At 40.3% G+C, this 17130-nt stretch overlaps 1 protein-coding gene across 2 annotated transcripts in view; it reads left to right on the top strand.

The window, feature by feature from the left end:
* LOC108280703 (collagen alpha-5(IV) chain) overlaps positions 1–17068 on the top strand; it is a 21572-nt gene extending 4504 nt beyond the window's left edge. The window contains exons 1-51 of one of the 2 annotated variants that reach the window (XM_053673570.1): positions 1173–1264; positions 1455–1544; positions 1720–1764; positions 1918–1962; positions 2052–2114; positions 2445–2498; positions 2600–2626; positions 3394–3450; positions 3574–3636; positions 4721–4756; positions 4897–4941; positions 5147–5224; positions 5409–5453; positions 5625–5687; positions 5998–6042; positions 6246–6302; positions 6419–6469; positions 6639–6714; positions 7034–7069; positions 7382–7555; positions 7697–7771; positions 7916–7996; positions 8097–8167; positions 8805–8993; positions 9189–9360; positions 9449–9539; positions 9615–9715; positions 9820–9914; positions 9995–10145; positions 10249–10359; positions 10488–10652; positions 10736–10825; positions 10918–11046; positions 11439–11537; positions 11644–11736; positions 11832–11971; positions 12052–12178; positions 12285–12365; positions 12615–12713; positions 12887–12934; positions 13064–13246; positions 13355–13479; positions 13641–13713; positions 14425–14499; positions 14646–14771; positions 14869–14964; positions 15046–15255; positions 15855–16032; positions 16119–16233; positions 16582–16754; positions 16835–17068. In XM_053673570.1, coding sequence (XP_053529545.1) covers positions 1241–1264; positions 1455–1544; positions 1720–1764; positions 1918–1962; positions 2052–2114; positions 2445–2498; positions 2600–2626; positions 3394–3450; positions 3574–3636; positions 4721–4756; positions 4897–4941; positions 5147–5224; positions 5409–5453; positions 5625–5687; positions 5998–6042; positions 6246–6302; positions 6419–6469; positions 6639–6714; positions 7034–7069; positions 7382–7555; positions 7697–7771; positions 7916–7996; positions 8097–8167; positions 8805–8993; positions 9189–9360; positions 9449–9539; positions 9615–9715; positions 9820–9914; positions 9995–10145; positions 10249–10359; positions 10488–10652; positions 10736–10825; positions 10918–11046; positions 11439–11537; positions 11644–11736; positions 11832–11971; positions 12052–12178; positions 12285–12365; positions 12615–12713; positions 12887–12934; positions 13064–13246; positions 13355–13479; positions 13641–13713; positions 14425–14499; positions 14646–14771; positions 14869–14964; positions 15046–15255; positions 15855–16032; positions 16119–16233; positions 16582–16754; positions 16835–16937 — 4839 coding nt within the window. In that variant the 5' untranslated portion in view covers positions 1173–1240 and the 3' untranslated portion in view covers positions 16938–17068. Of the gene's footprint in view, positions 1–1172; positions 1265–1454; positions 1545–1719; positions 1765–1917; positions 1963–2051; positions 2115–2444; positions 2499–2599; positions 2627–3393; positions 3451–3573; positions 3637–4720; positions 4757–4896; positions 4942–5146; positions 5225–5408; positions 5454–5624; positions 5688–5997; positions 6043–6245; positions 6303–6418; positions 6470–6638; positions 6715–7033; positions 7070–7381; positions 7556–7696; positions 7772–7915; positions 7997–8096; positions 8168–8804; positions 8994–9188; positions 9361–9448; positions 9540–9614; positions 9716–9819; positions 9915–9994; positions 10146–10248; positions 10360–10487; positions 10653–10735; positions 10826–10917; positions 11047–11438; positions 11538–11643; positions 11737–11831; positions 11972–12051; positions 12179–12284; positions 12366–12614; positions 12714–12886; positions 12935–13063; positions 13247–13354; positions 13480–13640; positions 13714–14424; positions 14500–14645; positions 14772–14868; positions 14965–15045; positions 15256–15854; positions 16033–16118; positions 16234–16581; positions 16755–16834 lie in introns of those variants that run through there. The other variant, XM_053673569.1, reaches the window with a different exon arrangement.
* Positions 17069–17130: the final 62 nt, after the last annotated feature.

The following is a 17130-nucleotide window of genomic DNA, read 5'->3' as shown; positions in this document are numbered from 1 at the left end:
TCACAGTTTGTTCATGTTAACTAATGTATTACATAATGGCACTTCATGGAACCTGAACGTAAAATGCTATTGATTTGTTGATGAGAGTAAAATGGAGATATGTTTTGAACACATACTGAATATGAAATGATCCTGCATTTGGAGAAGCTTTGATGGATTTTTACAATATAAATGAGCTTTTTGTGTGCCTGCTATAGTGCTACAGTGCTTTCAGTGCACTTTATAAGTAATATAGAGGAGCCATGCTGTGATTCTTCAAGTCCTGAGTCCGGCACAGGTGATTTTCCTGCTTGTACCACAAATGAGTCACCCTGTCATGTTTTTAATCCTTACCTTGTGAGAATGAAAGCCATATGACCACTAGATATGAACATTTAAAACCATTTGACCATTTAAACCATATGACCACTAGATATGAACATTTAAAACCATTTGACCATTTAAACCATATGACCACTAGATATGAACATTTAAAGCCATATGACCACTAGATATGACCATTTAAAGCCATATGACCAGTAGATATGATTATTTAAAATCATATGACTACTAGATATGACCATTTAAAGCCATATGACCATTTAAACCATATGACCACTAGATATGACCATGTAAAACCATATGTCCACTAGATATGACCATTTAAAGCCATATGACCACTAGATGTGACCATTTAAAGCCGTATGACCACTAGATATGACCATTTAAAGCCATACGACCACTAGATGTCACCATTTAAAACCATATGACCACTAGATATGACCATTTAAAGCCATATGACCACTAGATGTGACCATTTAAAGCCGTATGACCACTAGATATGACCATTTAAAGCCATACGACCACTAGATGTCACCATTTAAAACCATATGACCACTAGATATGACCATTTAAAGCCATATGACCACTAGATGTGACCATTTAAAACCATATGACCACTAGATATGACCATTTAAAGCCATATGACCACTAGATATGACCATTTAAAGCCATATGACCACTAGATGTGACCATTAAAGCCATATGACCACTAGATGTGACCATTTAAAGCCATATGACCACTAGATGCCACCATTTCACACCATTGACAATTAAAATAATCGACTCCAGAACGGGGGCGACGATTTTAATTGGCAGTAGTGTGAAATGGTGACATCTAGTGGTCATATGGTTTTACATTACAGCACTGATAAATATCTAATGTGTGAAGGAAAAATGGTCTCAACAATTTGGAAATTTTATGCCAAACAAAACTGACCAACAGGTGACGAATTAAAGGAAAAACAAACATAAAGTCTACTAGTAAAGTGTTGGGCCAACCCAAGATGATGAAAATGAATGTCCAACTATACAAAAACTACACAAAAGTGTTGTCAAGTGCAGGTCTCTGCACAGCACATTTTAGAAACATACAGCATTGTCATTATCTTTTCTTAGTGTGTGATTTCTGACAGGGTGTAAAAGGATTTCCGGGCCAACCAGGGCCTCCTGGATTACAGGGGTATTTAGGAGCTGAGGGTCAGCAAGGGCCGCAGGGTGAGAAGGTAACATTAAGATCTGCATGTTATTCTTTTCTGGATATTTCATACCACGACCTATACCTTCAATTTATAGTTGAAAAAGAAGCTCCATTTACCTTGAAACATGAGAAATAATATTGTGCTATGTATTGATGTCCGGAATGATTATGATTACTTACATGATTATTTTCTTCGTAAGGGAAACACTGGTCCTATCGGTCTCCAAGGATCAAAAGGAGACAGGGTGACTTTTATATATATACTTTTATTATTATATAATTTTATATTATATTAAATATGTTTATGTACGTCTATCTGTTTTTGAAAGTTGAAATATGATGTGTTTTGAATAGTTTAAGTCCGCTCAGTGTGTGTGTGTGTGTGTGTGTATTTATAGGGAGTTGATGGAAGCCCGGGTCTCCTTGGAGCTCCGGGTTTGCCGGTAATGTTACTCAGTCCAATTTTCCTGACATATTCCATGATATGCAACCCTTGTATGTATATTCCTTTTTTTAAAATTTTTTTATTAAGGGTACACCAGGAAAGCAAGGTCCCAATGGTCCACCTGGTGCTCCTGGCTGTGATGGTGCAAAGGTATTAAAGCAGCATTACATTGTTAGATATAACAATACGTTAAATATGATACATGAAATACATTTCAAGATATACACGGCAACGATAATATAACAACAAAGTAATATACATCAAAGAAAGTACATAAAATACATTCAAAGATTTGTAAACTTGAAGCCTTGAACTTAGTCTAGGTTCACTGGTAGATAATTAAAACGATTTTCAATGATTCGTTTATTTCTGACATTTATCTGACAATAAAGCAATGAAATTAGTTGGTTTTTTTTTTAAAGTGTCTATATATTTTTAAAATATTCTATAATTTTATCTATATTCATGGTGTTTTCACAGGGAGAAGAAGGCTCTCCTGGCCCACACGGTGTACCAGGTTCACCAGGACACGGAGTAAGAACTCAGTTTGATTATGAACTCATCGTAACCTGTGGTTTCTAAATGTTAGAGTCAGAAAATGACTTCTCTGTTTTGTTTTGTTTTTGTTTTTTCAGGGGCCACCTGGCTGGCCAGGGCCAAAGGTAGGTGTTTGTTTTGAATAGATCGTTATACGTGTCGTCTGATATCACCGTACTAGCAAGGCCAAGCCTACTCATGCAGGAAGTGAGGCTGGGGCTGATTTCTTTCTAGCCCAGACTGTAGATTCATGCCACCTATCGGTGACAGAAACTAAACGTACTGAAGACAGACTAAGCGCTAACACCGTCCAATTTAAGTACAAATGAAAGGACGGAGGAACAGATGACAGAACGTTCGGCGTTCGGAGAAAGCATGGCGTGCAGCCGGTACAGTGTTACAGACTTTACAAACGCTTTAAAAAGTTTTAAATCAGGAATGCAAGCTGCCAAAGAGAAGTCCGCCAGCTAAATGTCATTTTTCCAATTTACGCAGTTTTCCGTTTAATTAATAAGCTGTAAATATCGACATCGGACAGCATTCCACTGGACTGCAATTTATAAATATGAAAAAAAAAAAAACAAGACGTCACCTCGTAGCTGACTGCCGGAGGGTTACGGAGGCGGCCGAAATCATTCGACGATCAGCGAATGACTTCCGATTGCTAAGCGTGGAAAGCAGAATCCGATCAGAATGTTTATATTGATTTCATTCGATTAATAATTTAATTAACGGGTGTTGAATATTTGGACGTGTAGCTACATTAGCGGTGTCCATTCTGTCCCGTGCAGAAGTAAAGTAAACTACAAACACAAAGATATAAGATATAAGAAACCAAAACGTTTCTTGAATTGTTTCTGATTTCCCTCTTCCTCTGTGTGTACGATGACAGGGGGACTCCGTATCACCAGGGCTGATTACAGAAGGAAAGCTTGGACCTCCGGTACATGTACGTCATTCACGTTACTTTCCCGAGACTTTTATTAGAAATCGAGTACAAAAACCTGCTTTCTGAGATTTAACCAGTGTCCCTGCTGCAAAACAAGCAGTTCCAGTGTTTTCCTTCTTACAGGGACCACCAGGACCGCCGGGTCCGGAGGGATTTCCAGGGCCGACGGGTTTAAGAGGCGCTGACGTGAGTTTGGAATATTAATATGAGGCCTCTTTCCTTATTTTAAGCAGTTCAGCTTTTTAAAGACCAAAGACGAATAAGTCAGAAAAGCCAATTCAGGAGTCTAATTAAACAAAATAAAAAATCAAGAAGGTGGGACTGTGGTGTATTTATTAATTATGTTATTATTTAGAACCCAGACTTTTACTTATACAGTTTTCGTACAGCTCCTTGGCACTGAAATGAGCCATTTTGACCGACGATATATGATAGAGGGTTATTATGTTTTTTTTTCTCTCTGCATGCTAGGATGTCCTTGTAGCAATATTATGACAATAAATATATATGAGAAAAATTGGCATATTCCATTTACAAAATTTATAACAGCTACATCAACATGAAAAGTATTTTTTACTACATATGACGCCCACAAACACAACCTTATAGAAAAAGAAAAATATTAAAATATAATAAAGGATATAAAAGATAAACACTATGGACTATATGTGTAATAAAGTGCAGAGAGAATTTTCTTTAGAATTTTCTAGAAAGTGGGTCATGCAGCGAGACAACCACCCTAAGCGCACGAGTCGTTCTAGACGAGAACGCTTAAAGAAGAATAAAGTGAATGTTCTGGAACGGCCGAGTCAAAGTCCTGACCTTAATCCAGTAGAAATGTTGTGGAAGCTGAAGCGAGCAGTTCGTGTGAGGAAACCCACCAACATCCCAGAGTCGAAGCTGTTCTGTACTGAGGAACGGGCTGAAACTCCTCCACGCCGATGTGCAGGACCGATCGACAGTTACCGCAAACGTTTATCTGCAGTTATTACTGCACGAGCGGCTCGCACCAGACACTGAAAGCAAACATTCACATACTTTTGCACTCACAGATATGTAATACTGGATCATTTCCCTCAATAAATAAATCACCAAGTATAATATTTTTGTCTCATTTGTTTAATTGGGTTCTCTTTGGATGTCTGATGATGTTTTTGGTCATATTTATGCAGAAATATAGACAATTCTAAAGGGCTCACAAACTTTCAAGCACCACTGTAGATATTTGTAGATATCAGGATAGGCCATGTTGATGTGTCTCTTTTTATAGGGACGTCCCGGGCCTTCTGGACCTCCAGGATTAAAGGTATTTACTATTTTGTGCCTTAGACATTTTTAAAAATTTTTTTAAAGGTGTCACTATGATAGGAAATGCTGCCTTGTGTGTGTGTGTGTGTGTGTGTGTGTGTGTGTGTGTGTGTGTGTGTGTGTGTGTGTGTCTTTTAGGGTACCCAAGGACGATCTGGTTCTCAGGGACTTTCAGGTCCAAAGGTACACACTATATATTACTTATTTATAATTTTTCTTCAATATTCAAGCTTTCCGTATGAATATTTTTCTTCACAGATAATACCTGCATGTTTTCAGTATAATGATGGAACCAAGGATTTTTCTGGACGGTTTATTACCTTACGGGCCGTTCAGATGGCTGTCGACGGACAATACACTGATATATCATTGTATACTGTATGTTTAGGGAGATCAGGGTCCTCCTGGAACACCTGGTCCACGAGGAAGGGGAATTTTCTTCGTGAATATTGGAAGGGGGATAAAGGTAATGTGTGTTTAGATTCAGTTCCGGACCGAATTTTTAAAAAATTCGTTTTTGCTTTTCTTTTTTTTTCCGGTAAAACTGTGAGAACTCCTTTGAAAAGCTTTGAAAAGGTGTCATTGTTACTATAGTATATCGACCTCAAAGAATCACCAAACTGATCATTTGCTCAAACGTCTCTCCTCAGGGTGACCCTGGAGACGTGGGAGAAAGAGGCTGTGACGGTAGACCAGTAAGTATATCTTCAAGCATTTTTCCAAGCTGAAAATGAATTATTTTTCTTTATTTATTTATTTATTTATTTTTATTGTGATCAGTTTCTCTGTTGAAATGGGTGTTCATGGAATCCTGGACGTTTCTTTAAACACACTATAGAGTTAGTACTCGTTTTTCCTCCTTGTAGAGACGCCCGGGCTCCTCCTTTCGGAAAGGTGAAAAGGGGGACAAAGGTGACCAAGGGGAGGAGGTAGATTTAAGGCTTCACTTTCAATACATCATTACCAGGAGTGTTACATGACACAGCATTTATTAGCTTAGCATGTTATTTGTCAACAAATAAATAAAAAATTGTAAACTTGGTGAATTAGTGTAGATTTGATTCTTGTCAGGGCTAATTTAAAACAACTTGACGTAGCAGTAGTGCTGGATACGATAACTCATTTTGCTGTAGTATCATTCCTGCTACACCTTTATTCGACTAATAATATTGCATATTAATAATGTCTTAAAGGTGGAGTATTCACTAACGTACTGATATCTTAATGTTGTATATTTAGGGAACTCGAGGACCCGAAGGAGAGCCTGGATTAAGAGGATTTACGGTAATTTTTTTAAATATACATTTCAATATTTTTACAGAAACTCTGTGTATTTTTGTCAGGCCCTCATTTTTAATATGATTATAAATATACACTGGCTGATTAAGCCTATCTTCGTATACTGTAGCTATCCTTAAATATGCTTAAATTTTACCTTTGGTAGTGTTTACGTATGAATATACGCATGTGTCTTTAATCATTTTAAGGGTAAAAAAGGGGCTCGTGGTCCTCTAGGCTATATACCTGGCCCACCAGGACTCAAGGTGTGTGTATGTTTTTGTAAAATTCTCTCAAACCTTCTTTCTGTAACTTAAACTGATACGACAGTCAAGAAAATGCTACAGATCCGGTTTGAATGCTGTCTTTTCATCTTTACCAGGGAGAGAAAGGTGATTTTGGTCTCCCAGGTCCCCCCGGAGACATACATGAAGTACGTTAATGATTTTATTGTCATAATATGGCATAATAAATTGATATTTAGCATTTTTGCTACAACTCGGATCACTGATCCTATTGTATGTTGAGTCTAAAATCTCTGAGAATGTTATATTACAATAAAGTAACATTTTAAGTAATTTTCCTTTACTGTGGATCTGCAGGTTGCTAGATGTCTGCTCAAGGGATATGAGGGAGATGCTGGTTGTGAAGGACAGCCTGGGCCACCTGGTATGAAAGGTTAGTGGGTCTGAAGGATTATATTCTAAATTTATATTAGAATTCAATGTAACTATAACTCCATGAAACAAGTGAGTTCCTGGGTTCTCTCGCATTAGGGCAGCAATCATAATGAGCAGAGAAACCACAAAGCACAAATGCCTCTGCCCTGAAAGCTTTCCCACAGCAAAAAATGTCAAATTAGAGCAGTACCTCTGAACGTTACAAAGTCCTGACACTGGAGACTCCTTCCAAAAACGTTAAGCGCTGTGATATAAAGTGGCGTATGACAGAGAATGAATGACTCATTTTTACTGTTCATCTCCGTTATGATTTCCAGGCGCTGCAGGATTTCCAGGACTGCCAGGACATCCAGGTAACTATACAAATGTGGAGGATATACAGTAGTTAGTTAAAAGTATTAAACAAAATGGTAGAACATGCAGGTAAAATGATATGCAGTGAAAACCTACATATACTGCAGTTATTGAAGAAAAATTCAAATGAGAAGGCTTTAACTGAAAAACTAAATTATTTTAAAACAGACAGACAGACAGATAAATAGTAATTAGATAATGTTCCTAGCATCCATTTTTCCCAAATGTGTCAAATCTAAAATAAATAAATAAATAAATAAATAAGAAATTATAACATTTATTTTGAAATTCTTCCTTGGGTATGTTTGCAGGTTCACATGTCCTTGGACCCACGGGGCCATGGGGTCCGCCAGGTCAAATAGGACCCAAAGGGGAGAAGGGTAATGCAGCACCAGATCCGACCGGACCTCCAGGTAGAGATGGTCCTCAAGGAGTACAGGGGCCTCGTGGAGACCCAGGACCTCCAGGCCCAGTATTTCCTCCAGGTTACAAATCTTTTCTACATAACACTACTCTACACTATTGGAGGTGATAACTGTGGTCTTATTCTTATAATTAAGTTAAATGGGTTTTTTTTTTGCATGTCTTTGTTAATCTTCAGTCATCTTGACTATCTCCATGTATAGAATATCCTCCACCTATTAAAAATTTCAAGGGACCTCCGGGCATTCCGGGTAATGATGGCCTTCCGGGACCAAAGGGTATACAAACTGTCATGATGAAATTCTACTACAGGTTGTATATAAAGTAACGGAAGAGTGTTTGGTGACATCTTGACATCATTTTATGAGGTCAAATTCTTAGAAAGTTTTCATATGTATGTAAATTCTTGTTTGTTATTACAGGTGATAAAGGGGAGGCCTGTTATGAATGTTGCTATGGACTACAAGGTCCTCATGGCCCACCAGGCCATCGAGGCCTTCCAGGTATATAATATTATAAAATGTTTACAATTATCTTGAATACATTCACTGTGACATTAACTAAATGCCACTTGAAAATTGGTATATTATTTTATACTTGTAGGTATAAATGCCCCACCTGGCCCAAAGGGGGATGCGGGTTTTAAAGGCGTCGCTGGTTTACCAGGTTATGAGGTATAATAATGACAATGAGGATATAATCATTGTTCTGTTACATTACAATGCCATCATGAACTCATTAATTGCCCTCATTAACATGAAATACCAGTGCAGAATTTTGTATCTCGGGGTGCACTGTTAGTCCATTTGCCTTGTAGGAATTAGAATGAAATTGAAAGTAATGACATGGTACACGTACATAGGTGGACTAAAACGCCAAAAACCTTTACTGAGTGACATACTGGTCTTTCTTCACTCATTAGCCACCATTACAAGCAACAAACTCCTCTTGAATATCAACCAAGCACAGATAACAGAGAGCCAGTGATAATATCAATTAATTAATTCATATCAATATAAAACATAGTTTTATATAGTTTTCGGTCACACTCATTTTCAGTCAAACTTGGTTCATTTCATGAAGTTGTGTGGAACCATGGTTGAATCACTTTGATGCTGATTGTTTTGGTCTGCACCCGAGAGATGGTGCAGCCCAAAGACACAGGGTATTCATTTAAATTCAACTAAATATCATATACATGAGAGCATCCTAACTTGAACCTTTATGCAGATATTTGGCATGAGGTATAGTTACACACAAAAAATAAACATGAAGAGTCATTGTCCAAATTTGTTTCTTAATTGTCTGAAGGGATCTCCAGGGCCACCTGGACTCCAGGGTGTACCAGGAGAGAAGGGAAGTGGAGGAAGCTCTTCTCACATTGGAATGAAGGGAGATAAGGGGTTTCCAGGCTTACCAGGCCTCCCTGGTCGAGATGGTCTCCATGGTTCACCAGGACGTCCTGGATCTAAGGGACCACCTGGGGCCAAGGGTGACTCAGTAAGTAGTACTACACCTCAAAGGACATTTTCTTTTAAAATTATTTGCATTTATCTGTCTAACTATAGATTGATGTTTTGCTTGGTCCATATAATTTGAAGGATGTGTTCGCTCCCCTAGAAACCTAAACTAAAAAGCAGGCCTACAACTGAGCATTTCATGAGCAGACAAAAGTATTGATCATTTTGTGATTAGAATGTGGCATTAGGCCCCATGGGAGATCCAGGACCTGCTGGGTTACCAGGGATTCAAGGAAACCCTGGGCCAAATGGACCACCAGGTCCTCCAGGATTTGGAGTACCTGGATTTCCTGGACAGAAAGGCAAGCATGGAGTTCAAGGCATCAGAGGCCCACCTGGACCTCCAGGCAAGGAACAAAAACATTTTTGTTATGCTGTAAATACCCACCCTTTTGTTGGTAATGCAAAACTTCGATACTTGTTTGTGTTTGGTAGGTGAGAAAGGAGAGTGTAGTAGAAGTGGCACAGGATATCCAAGTTCAAAAGGCCAGAAGGGACTTCCAGGGCAAGATGGACCACCAGGCATGTACTAGGACAGCCTCTGGCATTATTACTGTGTCTTATCCTGTTTTACTTATTGGGCCTATGTGTTCACAGGCAGTCCTGGACCCCCAGGTCATCCAGGCACTCCAGGCTTCCGTGGTCCAAAGGGAGACAGAGGCACTTTATTGCATAGAAATGTTGGACCACCAGGGATCAAAGGTGTTCATACAATCAAGTTATGCATTCTTATATTCCATTCAAATAGCTGCCCTGACAATTACACTTTGAATGTCTTAAACTGTGAGTTTGCAATGTGTATGTAGGTAATAAAGGCCAGTCAGGGCTACCAGGAGTTCCCGGAATCGGCTTAAATGGACTACCTGGACCAGTGGGACCATCGGGAATACCAGGGTCAAAGGTGCAATAGTACAAATAACACTTATGTGCTATGTAAATATTTTGGACATCAGGTTCAATACTATAACAAAGTATCCGCAGGGTGAACCTGGATATGGCCATCCAGGGCTAGAAGGATTGGCAGGAATTCCAGGTGAACCAGGTGTTAAAGGTCTACCAGGAGAGCCAGGTGTTCCTGGTTTCCCTGGACCATTTGGAATCACAGGAAAGCCAGGGGAATCAGGCCCCAAAGGTACACACCTCACAAGCAAAATAGGCTAACATACTCTCATATTCTCTAATTATTCACTAATTGCAAATCAAAGGAATCATGTGACTGTGTGGTTTCAATACAGGAAATAAAGGTGCAACGGGTTTTCAGGGATTACCAGGTGAACCAGGTGACTGTCACCTAGCAACTGGTACACCAGGAATTCCAGGAAGTAGAGGTCAACTAGGCTCCAGAGGTTAGCCAGCACATGCTTATCTCAAATATGGCCATGGAGTTATGTAAACATGAACTACTTAAGAAGGTATACTATGACATTTTTTCTTGTTAAAAATACCTGTCTTACACATACAAATGCATTTTCAGGACCAAGTGGACAGAAAGGCATTAGGGGGAGCCCCGGTGTGCCAGGCTTTGGTAAATCTGGTCCACCTGGACCCCTGGGACCACCTGGGTCCTCAACACCGGGAGCACCAGGGCCTCCAGGAATACAAGGTCTCACAGGGCCAAATGGACATCCTGGTGTACCAGGTAACATGTGTGGAATTAACCCTGCCATATTCTGAAAAATGTGAAAATGTAATTTTTTTGTTGATTCTCTAACTGGTAACCAGGATCCAAGGGTGAGCGGGGGCCACCAGGACCATCAGGTGTTGAAGGCCCATATGGCACCTTTGGACCCACTGGACCACCTGGACCCAAAGGTCAGGCACCAAGAAAAGCTGCAACACACACACTTGCCATTGATGTTTCAAAGTAAGATTGACAAATAAAGAGTTACATTTTCTGCTGACAGGGTCTCAGGGCTTGTCTGGAGAAAGAGGTCAGAAAGGGCTTCCTGGTGTTCATGGAGATCCTGGAGTATCTGGGCCTCATGGTCTTTCCATGGTGGAACATGGGCCTATAGGAGACCCAGGTCCACCAGGTAAGTATCATCCAACAAGCATACACATTTTTGTGAAAATATTTGAATTTTTGAATGTTTTATGCTAGTCCACTGTTGGGAATAGCTTCCATATCTTAGCATTTTATAATATTTCATAACTTTTACAGCAATTCTTTTTGGAGCCTATTGCAGTGCTGGGTGTGAGCCAAAAATAAATCTATGATGGGACCCAAGTCCATTGCAGCGCACCCTGCACATATACATTCGCAGACTATTTCACACTAAGCGCCAATTTGGAGTCACCAATTCACCTACATGCATTTTTCTGGAAAGTGGTAGGAAACCAGAGCACCTGGAAGCGGCAACACTACCCACACCAAGGCAATTATACCCCACTCAATAAAAATTTATTTTGTATTAAACCTTAACAGGCCTACCAGGTTTACCAGGTACAATGGGAGATCCAGGATTACCAGGAACTAGAGGAATTAATGGGAGCAATGGGATACCAGGAAGGCCAGGACCACCAGGTACATGTTTGGACTTTTGTACAAGCATTTGTGAGAGAGTTATGTTCTTGTATTGAAATCTGTCTTATTAGTTATGGGGTTATCATTTTAATTGATTGCTTTCTAGGCCCTGTTGGTGATAGAGGTGTTGACAGCTACGTTCCTGGTGAACCAGGCAATATTGGGCCTAGAGGTGATCCTGGATTTATAGGTTTTCCTGGTGAGTGCCACAATTTATGGAGCTGTGTAGTTTTTATTCTGTTTTCAGATTTTCTGTTCTTGCATTTACTTGGTGGCATATATTTGTTTCATAAGGTCCTCAAGGTATGAAAGGAGAGCCAGGTGAACCCGGAACCACAGGTAGCAGAGGAGAAGATGGGGCTATTGGACTCAAAGGACACAAAGGCGCCCAGGTTACAGGCGTCCTGGGGCTTCCTGGGCCAAAAGGGCAAAAGGTAGAAAATGTTCTCTCTATTTTGCATTCCTTAATACTTAATTACTTCAACTTCAATACGTATGTGTTGTGTTATCACAGGGAGAGCCTGGATTTGGAAGTAATGCTGCATGTAAAGGAGAGAAGGGAAATGTTGGATTTCCTGGTCCACCAGGTAACCCCGGGCCAACAGGATCTCCAGGAGACAGTGGAGCCCCTGGAATTCCAGGTGAACACTAATTTAGTGATCACAGTTATTGCTAGTACTCTTATAATGATATTTGTTCGTGTAGTTCTTTTTATCTTTCTAACTTTTTTCTATGTGCCTGTTTCAGGGCCCCTAGGTTCACCTGGTCAACCAGGCTTGCACGGTGCCCCTGGACCTCCTGGACCCACAGGCCCAAATGGAGATCAAGGTACATGTATATTTATATTGTAGATTATTCACTTCTTGCCATCAGTGTTGACTTGATTATTATCTCCTAAAAGTTTATTTTTGTAATGTTTTTCTCTTAAGGTCCTGATGAACCATAAGCTTTACACAATGTTCTGTCACTGTATATCAAACAGTTATTGGTAGAGCATAACTATTTTGGATGTATAGACAAGTCAATTATGTTTTGGTTAGAATGAGTAATAGATGCAAACTTTATGTCTCGTCACAGGGACTCCTGGTCCTCCTGGTCCTCCAGGACTTGTTGGCCAAAAAGGCAACCATGGTCGGGATGGCTTTCCTGGACCACCAGGTCTAAGGGGAGATAACGGTAGAAGCCTACGTTCATTGAATTTCATTCAGTGTGCTTTAGCCTACCATTGACTATATATGGTATTTATTTGCGTTAATTTTATCACAGAAAACCTAATATTCCAAGTCGTAGAATATTCGGAATGTACTGTATAACATGTAAGCTGCAAATATCTTGCATGTTTTTTTCAGATTGTACGAACAGCATTCCAGGCACAAAGGGACATAAAGGGCAAGCAGGCGAGTATTTAAATAAACACTGTACCTACATTCTAACCGTAACTGTTTTGCATAATTCCAGTGTATTTTTTGTTCACCAATTTGTAATAAAAGAATATCAGTTTTAATTGTATTCTGCCACATTGTCAGGTCCAAAGGGAAACAGGGGACTTAAGGGTGAACCAGGTAATGGGTTTCCCGGTCCTATGGGAAATAAGGGACCCCCAGGGCCACCGGGACCTTATGGTTCTCCTGGACATCCTGGGGCACCAGGAGAATGTTTATCTGGGGGAAAAGGAGAACCTGGTCTTCCTGGGAGACCTGGAAATCCTGGTGAGGAGTTATTCCTACTTACCAGCATCTCTTTCACTCTTTCACAGCATCTCAGCATCATTTTCAGTCAGGTTCCTAATTTAAATTTGCCAAATGTCTGATTCACAGGGCCACAAGGCCCCAGAGGACCTCCAGGACTTTCCCTAATGAAAGGGGACAAGGGAGACAGGGGATTGCCCGGTAGGCCAGGTCTTAATGGAGAGAGGGGAATCCAAGGACACCCTGGTCTTCCGGTGAATTACTCCTCTGAACTCCCAATCATCCCAATTTAAGCTCCCAGTTCATTAAACTGCATATAGCCTATAAGTATGAATGCTGTGCATGGCTTTTGAACTAGTGTCTGTTTTTTGGACTCAAAATAACATGCCTAATTTTATTTTATCAATGCTGGCAGGGACCTACTGGTGTTCCTGGTGCTCATGGGACAAACGGGGACCCAGGGCTTCCTGGCCTTCCTGGCTCTCCTGGTGAGAGAATAGTCATTTGTATGAGACTACATGAATGTATAAATGAATGATTCATTTGACTGCTATCCTCTTAAGTTAAATCTACTGTAAATAAGATTTTTTTGTTGGAAAAAAAAAAAGATTGAAAACTGAAACAGTAAACATCTCTAAAGCATTCAGCTGCTGTGAATCACCCTGGCTGGCTTGTGAAAGTCAGGTTTGGTGAAAGTTTATGGATTGATCTAACGGCTATGTCACAGGTCATTATAACTGAGATAGAGACAGCAAAATACATGAATGACACAAACAATTATATATTTAAATAATATTATGGCTCTTTGTGACCCAAGTGACTGGAGCTCAGATTAGAATAAACCTTTTGTCTTCAACAAGGGCTTATGTTTTATCTAGCTAGCTCATATTTCAGTCATGTTGTCATGTAGTAAAAGCAGCCTACCGCCAGAGTAGTGAATACTTGGCAAATACCAAAACCACATACTATATTAAATTGTATTTTTGTAAAGCATTGTTGCAAAGACTGACTCTTATAATTGTGGGTTGTGATCATCTTCTAAGTAGTTATTTTACACACATTTATTTTTTTGTGTCTGATTGTAAACTTTGCACTTTGTGACTGTTCAGTAATTCAGAAAATAGAGAAATTATGGTATGTTGTACATAATAAAGGGGGAACTTGTTTGTTTCTAACCAGTTATGTATTTTTGCATGCAGGTGAACCGGGAGATCCAAACTACAATCTTGGACGGAAAGGTGAACCTGGATTTAAAGGTGTTCCTGGACCACCAGGTTAGTCCATTCTGGAATCAGCTGTCTCAGTAGTCACAGGGATCTTTGTAGTCTTTGTGTTAAACATTTCAGTAAATACACATGTGCATTAGAATATATGAAAATGCACAGTCCCCATAGTTTATATGCCTTGTGGTCTATCTTAGGTCCAGATGGAACTAGTTCTTGTACACCAGTAATTACTCTGCCAGGGGATCCTGGGCCAGGGGGAAACCCTGGAGATCGTGGGCCCTCTGGATTTGCTGGGTCACCTGGAATACCAGGGCCAACAGGTGCGGTGTGAAGTTTGCATATTAGGGTTGGTGGTGTCGATATTAAAAAATAATCTGTTGAGAGGTTTATGTTATGGGAACATCTCTTTTGGTACAGGCTTGCAAGGCCCCAGGGGACCTCCGGGCCAAGATGTTCCAGGACACCCTGGCTTCCCTGGACATAAAGGAGATAAAGGAGCACCTGGACTACCAGGTTGGTGCCCAACTTGATACATTTTTACACGTGAATGCATGAATAAATGAATGAATGTAAATACAAATGGTTTCTCTTTAGGGCCAGATGGCTATGTGGGGCAGCCAGGAAAGAAGGGTGCTCAAGGGCCTCCAGGAAAGGCAGCACAAGGAGCTCTCGATAGCTTCCTTCTGACCAGACACAGCCAGAAAATCCAAGTTCCCAACTGCCCACAAGGAACCACTTTCATTTATTCAGGATACTCACTGCTGTTCATCCATGGGAATGACAGGGCACATGGACAAGACTTGGGTAACATTCACGCTAACAAAGGATTGGTGTGTTGATATACAGTAGGAGACATACAGCTATAGAACCATACAATAGAGTGTTTCCCTATCAGAAAGAGTTCCAACCCTGTTATGAAGCTAAGACCCCTTAATTTTCCACCAAAAAAACTGCCAAGACTGTATCAAGTATGAAGACAATTTGATTAAATTGGAAATGCCTGACAGGCTCATATATTTAAAAACAATTTCTATTCATTTGCAGTTTGTACTACACACTTAGCCAATTAGAGCCCCTATTCAATGAGAGCTGCATGAGAAAAATCTAACAGTGTCTGAGGTCTGAACCACATACAAAAGTTCATTTTAATAATCTGAAATTCAGCTTAAGCATCTGCATACACCCACTCTGAAATCGGAGAACGTTCCTCGCGTAAATACTGACACCTCTGAATATGTCTTTTAATGCATAAAGGCATAAAGGAAGCTTTTACAGTCATTTAATGTAATGAAAGAAGCTCATTGTTGGTATACTTACAGTACTGCCAAATCGTTCTTTTATTTGTACACAGCCTGTATCTTTCCTTTATCATGCCTTGAAAATATCTTGTCTTCTTTCCTCAGGAACATCAGGTAGCTGCCTGCCTCGTTTCTCCACCATGCCCTTTCTCTTCTGCGATACGGAGTACACCTGTCGCTATGCCTCGCGTAACGACTACTCGTACTGGCTGTCCACGGATGAGCCCATGCCCACCAAAATGGAACCGATCAGGGGGGACATTCTGGCGAGATACATCAGCAGGTTACGAACCAGGATAATAATAACTTATAGATTAGACATATTACTAGAGATATAGATTTCATGTTGGACTTGCATCTTTTTAACAGATGTTCGGTGTGTCAGAGCACAGCCAATACCATCGCCATACACAGTCAGACTACACAGACACCCGAGTGCCCCCAAGGCTGGTTTTCACTCTGGACTGGCTACTCCTTTGCCATGGTAGGCCTTGAGATTTTCTTGGTTTTGGTGTGTAATGTGCTTCCTTAGTTTTGCATTAGTTGCGAGACTGATGTAGCCAACAAGTCATTACATTACATTACATTACATTACAGCAGCATTTTGCAGACGCCCTTATCCAGAGCTACTTACAATTATCTCATTTATACAACCGAGCAGTTGAGGATTAAGGGCCTTGCTCAAGGGCCCAACAGTGGCAGCTTGGCAGTGCTTATATTTGAATTCATGACCTTCCGAGCAGAAGTCCAATGTCTTAACCACTGAGTTACCATTTACCAGTCAGCTACAGGAATTATATGCGCCCTTGGTAATAATCTTTTTCTCTTGCAGCAAACCGGTGTGGGTGCTGAGGGCTCAGGACAGTCCCTCATCTCTCCTGGTTCCTGCCTAGAGCATTTCAGACAAGTCCCTTTCATCGAGTGTCATGGCCGGGGCACGTGCAACTATTACCCTGACTCCTACAGCTACTGGCTGGCTTCCCTCGACGTAGAACAGGTGTTTAGGTGAGGTTGAAATCCTTGTTACTGTTTTATTTTTCATTTAAGTCCAGTTTAACTCAGTGTGTGTGTGTGTTCTCTTACAGTACGCCCAAGCCCAAAACAGTGAAAGGACTAGCCATGACAAGTGTCATCAGTCGCTGCCGTGTCTGTATGAAAATCAACCAAAAGCAACTTACTATAATATAGTAAATTTCCTGTTATCACGTACACGATAGCAGGTTTTCTCCTTCTTCAAGTTAATAAGACAAAAAAATAAAATCTCACCGACACTGGAGACTCCTTCCATGAATGTCAAATAAAACTTTTCTTATGCAACACCTCAGCGTACGAACAGCTGTTTTCCTTTCTTTGTGAAATAACATTTAAATCCATTTCCATT

This window comes from Ictalurus punctatus, chromosome 20 (genome assembly GCF_001660625.3).
Source record: "Ictalurus punctatus breed USDA103 chromosome 20, Coco_2.0, whole genome shotgun sequence".
In the NCBI taxonomy this organism is placed as follows: domain Eukaryota; kingdom Metazoa; phylum Chordata; class Actinopteri; order Siluriformes; family Ictaluridae; genus Ictalurus; species Ictalurus punctatus.
The sequence above is the reverse complement of the archived record's forward strand: the minus strand, read 5'-3'. Positions and strand labels throughout refer to the sequence as shown.